The 9,315-nt window shown below is 44.5% G+C and overlaps 1 protein-coding gene across 1 annotated transcript; it reads right to left on the minus strand.

Annotated features, from left to right (window-relative positions):
• Positions 1-3,229: 3,229 nt before the first annotated feature.
• Positions 3,230-7,731, minus strand: NAA20 (N-alpha-acetyltransferase 20, NatB catalytic subunit). Its single transcript, XM_064664856.1, has 6 exons — positions 7,568-7,731; positions 7,408-7,432; positions 7,228-7,318; positions 5,916-6,051; positions 4,792-4,937; positions 3,230-3,556 (listed from the first exon to the last, which is right to left on the minus strand). The coding sequence occupies exons 1-6, from the start codon at positions 7,618-7,620 to the stop codon at positions 3,471-3,473; spliced, it is 537 nt and encodes a 178-aa protein (XP_064520926.1). The 5' UTR covers positions 7,621-7,731; the 3' UTR covers positions 3,230-3,470.
• Positions 7,732-9,315: the final 1,584 nt, after the last annotated feature.

Below are 9,315 nucleotides of genomic sequence, written 5' to 3' on the forward strand. Positions count from 1 at the left end.
TAAAACTGTAAACTATATAAAACTATTATCAGGATTGTCTTATCTAATTTTACATTCTCTCTCAGTGCTTGCAAGGTACCACATGTGCCCACAAGTGAATCTGTCCTTGAAAAAGAAACAGTAGCTACTGTGAGTTCTTCCAGAAGGCTTGGATTGAATAGGAAATCCCGAGGATGCTGCTAATAAGTGTAAAAATGTTGACTTTGGAACTGCTGCTGTATGTTTCGAGCTAAGAGTCTGTGTGACTTTTGCAGTCAGTCCTCAGGGACAATGCTTTGGTACAGTTAATGCGGCACTTCAAAGCCTGAATCTTGTAAGCAGGAGGTTGAAGCTAAAACAGGAGCAAATTAAACCACCAATGTTTGCTAAATGGTTCTTTCCTCTGACTGCTGATGGTCTTTTAGTCTTTTCCCTGCTGGAGTCTAAATGTCTACCATCTCCTCTCAGAGTTGTGGCATTGCTGGCCCAGAAAAATTAATTATTTTCTTTTGTCTTCCAATTGCTTTGTTTTTTTCCATTTCACTAAACAGCCCTTTGAGAACCCCTTTACTGGCTGTGTGTATCTGCTTTTAATGTGCCTTTGCTGCAAAGCTTGCAGAGGTGCCTCCCCAGCTAAAAAAACCCCAACCAAACAAACAAGCAAACAAACAAAAACCCACAGACATAATCAAGTGCAAAAATAGAAAGGGCTATCACAAAAACAAACCATTGAAACATACTGGGTCACAAACCGGATATAAACCACTAGTGCTCGGGTGTTGCAAGCAGAGAAAAAAATAAAAGTTTTGTTCTAAGATCTGTTAATGGGATGATTGCACCAGCAGCATGGGGGCTCCACAGTGGGAGGCCACATTCAGGACACTGGGCTCAACTTTCGGGACAAACTGGGAGGTGTCCAGAGGACAGCAACACACCTGGCAGCTGCAGAAAATATGACCACTGATGAAAGTCTGAAGGAATCGAGCTGAGCACTAGACCTTTCTCATTGGAGAGGATAAGCACTGTTACTGACTGTTAAAGGGAAGAGATGGGTGTGCATGTTGGAGCCTCAGGTATGGTTAAGTGTATCAATTTAGACAGAATAATCTTAGGTTTCTTCCAGTGCTGTGTTATGGGACCTTCCTGTGTTATTGCAGATGCCCAAATGGGGCTTTAAAATTTTCATCCTTCTTGTTTTACAGGATGAGTTGGGAGGAAGGCAGGCTGGCAGCCACAGCACAAGCCCTTACAACCACTGTTACCAGATCCCACTTCTGGTTCCACTGCTCGCCCTGAACAGTGTTATCTGAAGGTAATAGTCCTATGATTCCTGTCCTTCTTAAAAGGGTTAAAAGCTAAACTCTTTCCTGAAGCAGGCTGAGATCTCTGTGTGAGTGGGACTAAAGATCTGCAAAGCAAAATTATGTTGCTGTTAAGACAGCAGGAGGGATAAACTATCCTGGCTCATAATATAAATATTTGCAGTGACAAACAGGGGCAAGAGTAACTGGAGAAAAATTTGGAAGATTCATGCTGTTACTGTTGTTTTTTGAAGTTTGCTGTCCTGCAATACCTTTTAAATAATTCTATGGCAACTGTGGCACAACAAACCCCACATCCCCTTCCACTCAGTTACTTAGACCAGCACTCAAATGGAGGTTGGTCCCTAAGTCTCTATGGCTGCCAGTGTTTTAGCCAAAGCTCAAGTCTGGAGGAGCTGGGTCCTGCTTCTTTCTTTGCCTAATTTAAGAAAATAAAAATAAAATAAAAGATGTTATGGAAATTAATACCAGTCAGTTACCTGGTTTATTATTAAAAGATAGCTCTGAGCATCTGAGTGCTAGGCCACTCAGTAATTAAAAAACATCTCAGAACCATGAAGGAAGCTGTGCCCTACACACTCCCATTTCGGACAGAACAATCACAGAAAACAGATACTAAAAATAGCAGACGTGGGGTTAATGAGTGCTGGCTCACCTGCCTGAACACCTGCAGTGTTTATATCCCACTTCACTCCCTGCTTTGCAAATTCATACCAAATAAGAAATCTCCAAGCTCTTCCTCCAGCCCCAGCTGAGTTTCCCTCCCGGGAGGCAGCCCCGCCGTGCGGGACCTGCAGCTCTGCAGCTCGGTCACCAGGCGGCGGCGACCGCTCAGCGACAAGGCACCGCGGATGGGCTGCACTCCCGAACTGCACACCACCGCGGCTTAGCCTGTGACTCACTAATTGAGCATCTGCTTCTTGGTCAGTATGCAGGGCTATAAAACCTATGACAAAACATGGAGGGAGACACATGCTTACAGGGGTAAGCTAAATGGATTCTGTGTACAAGATACTGCTGGGTCTTAATCCAAGCTTGTACAGTCAATTAATACTCTGATCTCTGAATTTTGTTTCTGCAAATGCCCCATTTTTCCATGCTCCTCCACTAAAACCACATAAACTCTATTATCTAGTGTTAGATATAGGGTTGTTTGAAGACATTGTTATGTCATGGTTTAGGAATGGTACTCTCCCATTTGGTGTTCCCACTGAAACCACTCGCTCACTCCCTCCTCCCCCTTCCCTTCCTCTGTGGATGGAGAGGAGAATTGAAGGTACAAAAGGTAAAGATCATGGGCTGAGATAAGAACAATTTACTGGAAACAGCAATGGCATAAGAAAACAAACAGCAACAGTATTAATGACAAAACTGTACCAGAAAGAGGAGAGTGGTTCACATGTAAATGCTCACCAAAGAGCCTGATCCCACCTGACCAAAAGGAACCCCTGGACCCTCGCCCTGTCCTGGCCATGCCCCTTCTGGCTACTGCAAACACTAACCCTGTCCTGGCTGGAAGCAGGACATATGAACATAAGAGACTTCTCTTGAGCAGCTTCTTTGGAAAACCTACATTGACCTTGAAACTGAGCAAGGGGAGTACAAGAAAACAAGAAACCTTTACTGCAAGTTACTTTAGCGGATACAGCACGTCAAGGAACATGTGGGCACCCAGGACACAGAACTGGTCTTGAATCTGGTCCACAATGAGAAAAACCCTTGACTGCCTTGCTTGTATGGCTTCTTCAACTCAACAGTGAACAATTCAATCCTATGCCTGTGCCATGAAGAGAGGAAAGACTTTTCTCCAAGTTTCTTGGGTATTGTACAGTATTTTCACTGGTCATGAATAAATGCATTTAAAGAGTCTTTACTATGACTGATCTCAGGTACTTTGGTTTGAAAGAATACCAAGAAAATGACCACACAGGAGGTAATTCCATTTTAATAGTCTCTGAATTTCCAATATTTGAAAGGAAAAATAACAGAGTAAGTGTGACAGTATACAGCCATTACCTACAGAAGCAGTGTTAGTCAGCTTCTCAACATTGTTTTTTGGTATTTCAAGGGAAAAACATTAAGCCTAAAATTTCTCATCCGTAAGTTCTTTGCAGGTTGAGGGGGACAGACCTGACACTTAGTAAGTTGCCTGAGAATCACAGCTTACAGTTACTCAATGTCTTCTGGCCTCACTGGATGAGGCAGAGGTATAACTGATTTCTTCTCTGTATCTCTGGAAAGAGCTTTCCTCATATCTGTGGCAAAAGGAAAAAATGCTATTATAGTTACAGTGGTCATTGTACAAAGCCATATGAAGTGAATTCTCTATTAAAATAAGATCATTTTTAATCAAGAAAATTTCCTAGAATCATAGAATACCTCAAGTTGGAAGGACCCATAAAGATCCAACTCCCTGCTTCACACAGGACTACCTAAAACTAAACCATATGGTTAAGAGCATTGTCCAGACTCTTCCTGAACTCTGATGGGCTTGGTGTCATGACCATTTCCCTGGAGAGCCCGTTATAGTTACCAACCACCCTCTCAGTGAAGAGCCTTTTCCTAACATCCAGTCTGAACCTTCCCTGACTCAGCTTCGCTCCATCTCCTCATGTCCTATCACTGGTCACCAGAGAGAGTGGTGCCCAGTTGAGGAAGGTTTAGACTGTGATGAGGGCACACCTCAGCCTTCTCTTCTTCAAGTGGAACAAGTCCTGCCCTTGAGATCTTTCACCATCTTGGCTGCTCTCCTCTAGACACACTAATAATTTAATGTCCTTAATGTTGTTCAGCAGCAGTGTTATCAACTGAAATATAACACTGCATGAAACTCGACCGAATGGAAAGGAAGTGGCAGGCTAAAGGGACAAATATATGATTTCAGGCACTTGCAACAACAGTAGATATATGTCAGTAGCCCTTATATTTCATAGTGATCCTACATATTGAATGAACAGTGCAAGAACAGAAATGACACACAGCATGGGCATGTAACCCTTTGGGAGAATACTTAAAAGAAAAAAAATATCTAGAATGAGGAAGCACTTTTGTTAACAGAATCAACATTAACATAGTTGAACTTCCATATTCCTTCCCTTTTACACTGAAAATGTTACCCAATTCTCTGCCACTGTGGGCCACTGACATCTGTAAATTTGTAGTTAGACATCTGAGAAAAACAAAGTTTCAAGTCCCAGTTATGGGAAGAAAGGAAGAAAGCACTTCCATTCCTTTTCATTTTTTATTCTTATTTTGTAGTTTATTTTGCCAGAGATGCTACAAAGTGTGTAAACTGAAAGATTAGGTTTTGTAACTGATGTAATCTTCAGTAGGAAAAGTTATCTAAAGGAGGATACAAAATCCCATTCATCAACAACTATCTGAAATTGTTTCATATACAAAAAAAAAATAATAATAGTCTTACAAACAAGCCCAGGAACCCTCAACATGAGAATCACTCCATTCAACTTGAGGCAGAACAAATACTTACCATAAGCATCTTCATCTGGCTCCCCACTGCTGGCAGAGTAGTACTCTAACACTGTCCGGTACACACTGTAGCCTAGTTGCTTATACATATTTACAGCAACCTGATTTGATACTCTCACAAAGAGATCAACAAAAAATCCACCCTTTCTTTAGCGGGGGGAGGGAAAAACAAACAAAGAAAAAACAGGTTAAGGAACAGTAGGTGAATGTATTTCTAAGTAACAACCCATAAACTGTAATCATATCAAAGCAAGTCTGATGATGTAGTACACTAATCAAACATCTTCCACACTGTAATAACAGATGGACTCCTTTACCAAGGGAAAATTCAAGCATAGGCATAGATTTCATTTTATTTTTGTCACAGAGCCCTTCTATAACAGCCATTGCCTTCAGAAATGTGAACAGAAAGAAAAGGACAAGCTAAACAGGCACACAAGCTTCATATCCATGTGATACGATTTTAAAAAAATAAATCCACATTTTAGATTGCATTGGATTAGGAGGGATGGAATAAGTCACAAAAATTCATTTGCCTAATGGGGGATAGTCCTTTACCTCACAAGGCAAATTTTTCAAAACATTGTATTATTTTCTGTTTTTACCAAGTGGAGTTGCCCTACTAGAATGAGTTAAGGACATTTCACTGTGGGTTCATTTGACATTAAATTAAATTTTCATAGATACAAGTAACCAAGAAGATGGAAAGTAAGATAAAAAAATCATTTTGTCGGCAGTACAAAATTTGTTCAAGGCTGTGCCTGAATGCATTGCACAAAGCCCACAGTTACTGAACAAATATGTTGTAGGCCCTGCAACAGGAAACACTGTTGATGTTTCACAAAGCTCTTTTCCTGTCAAGAAAAGGGTCTTTTATACAGTATCGCTACTGGAATTCAGGCTATGTCCTACTCATTCTAGCTCAGAGAAATCACAAGATTTTTAAACCACTAAGCAACTTTCATAATTCCTGTTCTCCAACTATGAGGAATTTCAGAAAATCAGAACACTGCTTACAGCAAAATTCCGTGTCAGTTTCATGCACATCAAATATGTGAGCCAGGGACAGGTGCCTGTAAGAATATTACTTTTAAAGATAAGTTTAAAGATAGGCACATTACTCACTTTTCTGAAATTTCTTCCAGTAGCTCCATCAATTTAGCGGCCAAACCCAGCCGTCGGAATTCTGGTGCAACAGAGAGAGCGGTAACATGTCCGTGCCATTCTTCCCTAGCCACGGAGCCCTCGGCTTTCCCCATGACTGTGAACACACAGAGCATCAGCACCTTTGGAGTAACACACCCCCTGCAACCACACAACTTCACAAGAGGAATAAGCCGTGTATAAACAAACGTTGCAATGGTTGTGGTAAAGGCCCAAACAGGAATGTCTACCTTATCACTCTATGATTCAGCAACCACAGAAGATGTCATTTTGCTCAAGTATTACAGCAATTTCTTAACTAGTGTAAAGAAAAACAACTTTGCAAATTCCTTGCTTAAGGTGTGACTTCTAAATGTGAATTTTAAGCAATTCTCATGAGTCTTTCACTGAACAGAATTTAGGATTTGACTGAAGTTACAGAGGAACAGAGGGCCAGAAGCTCAAAACTACCATCCCAGCAACGATTTGAGACTTTTGGAGACTGTGGGGGAATTGAGCTCAGGAAGCTTTGCCAATCTGCCAACAGAAAGCCAAGGACCTGCAAACACAGTATGTTTAAGGGGGGAAAAAAAGGGGGGGAGGGGGAGGCAGGGATGTTGTTTTAGGGTGCTTCTTTCTAGTTTCTCTCCTTTCTACAAAGGGCTAAACCAGTGTTAGTTCATTAATGAACATTTACACTTCCACACGATGCTCTTACAGATATCAGTCACTGCTAATAAGCAACTATTGTGGTGAGTACAGAGAAATGTTCTGTACAGCACATACTTTAAGCTTCACTGTGTTAAATAGTTTATTTCTTGGATCCCTGCAAAGATCTGCCGCCTGCCCCACCCCACCTCTTGGCAGATCTCTCAGGCATGATTTCTGAAAAACACAAATATTCCACAGTAAATGAGCAAAGACATCCAGAACCAGAGCTTTCCCTTACAGGACAATGCAAAAGCCAAGCCCAGCACGTTTACTGACTGTGTGTGATCAGAGCTGAGCACAGTGACCTGGACTCCAGGATTACATAAACACCTATTCGCCTGTACCAAACCCGGGTGGACGCTACCACAGCCAAGGCTCCTCGCTGCACTAGGAACGTCAAACTGGAAGCTGCTGCCGTGAGTCCCACGTAATACCCTTAGATGTTTATGAAACGGGAAGATGCAACGCAACCTTCCTCCTCCCTGGTCGGTGGAAAACGCGAAGAGTAGGAAAAGCTCCCGCGTTAAAATGCCCCAAATAGGCAATGAAGGGAGACGTTACCGCCGGAGCACCCGGCACTCACTGTAACCCATCAGCTCCCCGCCGGGCGCCTCGGCGACGATGAAGTACTCGGGCCAGTGGGCGAGGTACTGCAGGTAGAAGGGGATCCCGTACTGGGCGCTCGGTTAAGGAGCAACTGCGGCCGCCACGGCTGCGCCTCCCGCGCCCGGCCCCGCGCCCCCGGCCCCGGCGGGAAGGATACGGTCTCGGTCAGCGGGTCCAGGTTGCTGTGGGGGAAAGAGCGGCGCTCAGCGCGGGCTCGAGCCCGGACCCGGCGGGGAGCACCGAGCACGCCGGGGGAAGGGGAAGCGCGCAGGGGCTCGGGGGAGGGACAGGGGAGAGGGGGGCCGGGCGGCGCTCACATGTTGTTGAATCGGAAGAGGTCGTCGCAGGTGAAGGCGCGGAGCGTCGTCATGGCGGTGATCGCGGAGACGATGCTTCCGCTGACCCGGAACCGCTGCCGCTGACCCGGAAGCCATCCGCGCCCCAGAGCCACTTCCGCCACGGAAAGGCAGCGGAAGCGTCCCCGCCTCGCAGAACCGCCCCGCTCCCGGCCCGGCCCGGCTCCCACACAGCTCCGCTCCCGGCCCGGCCCGGGACCTGCCGCCGCCGGCCGTGCCGGACAGAGGCAGAGGAGGGTCCGTGGCCGTGAGAGCGGGCGGGTAGCTGGGAAAGCGCTCTATGTTTCAGCCACTGAGTGCACAGGGTGCACATCTCCTTGTTGTACAGATTATGCTTGTGTTTCCACAGATAAAGGACCGCGTTGCATACGACCTTACAGATCCAGACCTTTAGACCGACCCTCAGACCGACCCTCGGAAGAGGACCAGCAGAATGTTTTGTGGATACTGAACAACGAATGTCCCTAAGACGTTGGTTTGGACTTGGGAGAAGTGGGGGCCCATTATGGGAATATGGATACAGTGTTTTTGATGAACCAGTGCTAGGCGGAGCCTATTATACAAGAAACACACGGTTATTAGCCCTAGATTGGCAACATGACAGCCTAGAGAACTGGTGGTTAGAAAAACTTTTGCCTTCTGCTATACCCTGTATTGAATGTCATACCACTGACCACCAGTCCTGGGTACTGTGTCAGTGTAAGGCGTGTGACAAAAAGTGGTACTGTGCCTCTTCTCGAAGACGAGAGTTTTGCAGAATTTGTGACCCACGAGAACGAGTGCTCCCACTTACGGAAGCTAACATAGTAGCCTTAGTGTGTGGAAAGAAAAGGCTGGTTCCTGATCAGTGGGAAGTACCTGAAGAACAGTGCGAAAAGACAGTAAGAGTGTGTGAAAAAATTGCCTAAAAACATAGGCCATGATGAGCAAAGGGCGAGGTAGTCTACAGAAAACAATACACATTGCTTTTCATGCAATGCATTCAACGAGCTATAGACAAAGCATTAAAGGCTGTTTTAATTATAAACAAAGAAGGGGTAATTATGGAGGTGAACAGTGTCACGTCCCTCGGGCCCGGGACAATGGACACTGTTGCACTAGTTGGCAGAAAGCTGTAGGAACAGTAAGCAGGAAAAGAAGACATGGAAGAAGAAGACACAAGACTGCAAGAAGGACCTTGGTTGCTAAGAACTGTAGTTATTTGTATCTGTTAAAGCATATGCTGAATTATGTAGTTTGAGAGAGTAAGCATAAGTAGAAAATTACCAATTGTTCTGCTTGAATTACCTATTATTCTGCCTAGGGTATATAAGTATATGCATTCTTGAATAAAGGTCTTCGTTTTTGCACTGGAACGAAGTCCGTGCCCTCAGTCCCAACAGGGTCAGTCACCACAAAGAAGTGTCAAACTGCCCCAGGCTCCGAGGCATGAACCCCCAGAACTGTTCTTCCTGGTGTTGTGGTGCTGAGCCCAACAAGGAGATGTGCACCCTCTGCACTCAATGGCTGAAACATGTATCGCTTGCCAGCTGGTTCCTCTTGTTAAGAGAGCTGAACACAAAAGTACTTTTTTCTGCCATGATCCTCACTGGGGTAGGCAACAAATATGGTATTACTGATGGGTATGAGTAATATAATTGGCAGCATTTAAGGTCTGAAGAGAGGGGAATTGTAGATAATAGCTTAAATCAATTAAAAATCCTCTTAGG

This window comes from Pseudopipra pipra, chromosome 9, assembly GCF_036250125.1.
Source record: "Pseudopipra pipra isolate bDixPip1 chromosome 9, bDixPip1.hap1, whole genome shotgun sequence".
In the NCBI taxonomy this organism is placed as follows: Eukaryota; Metazoa; Chordata; class Aves; order Passeriformes; family Pipridae; genus Pseudopipra; species Pseudopipra pipra.

Bases quoted from the DNA above. Each gene is read 5' to 3' on its own strand.
- NAA20 (XM_064664856.1), bottom strand. From the start codon at position 7,620: ATGACGACGCTCCGCGCCTTCACCTGCGACGACCTCTTCCGATTCAAC. The intron at 6,052-7,227 runs GTGAGTGCCGGG...GTGTGTTCACAG, and splicing joins CGGGGAGCTGATGGGTTACA to TCATGGGGAAAGCCGAGGGC. The intron at 4,938-5,915 runs GTGAGTAATGTG...CCCCCGCTAAAG, and splicing joins CTGGAAGAAATTTCAGAAAA to AAAGGGTGGATTTTTTGTTG.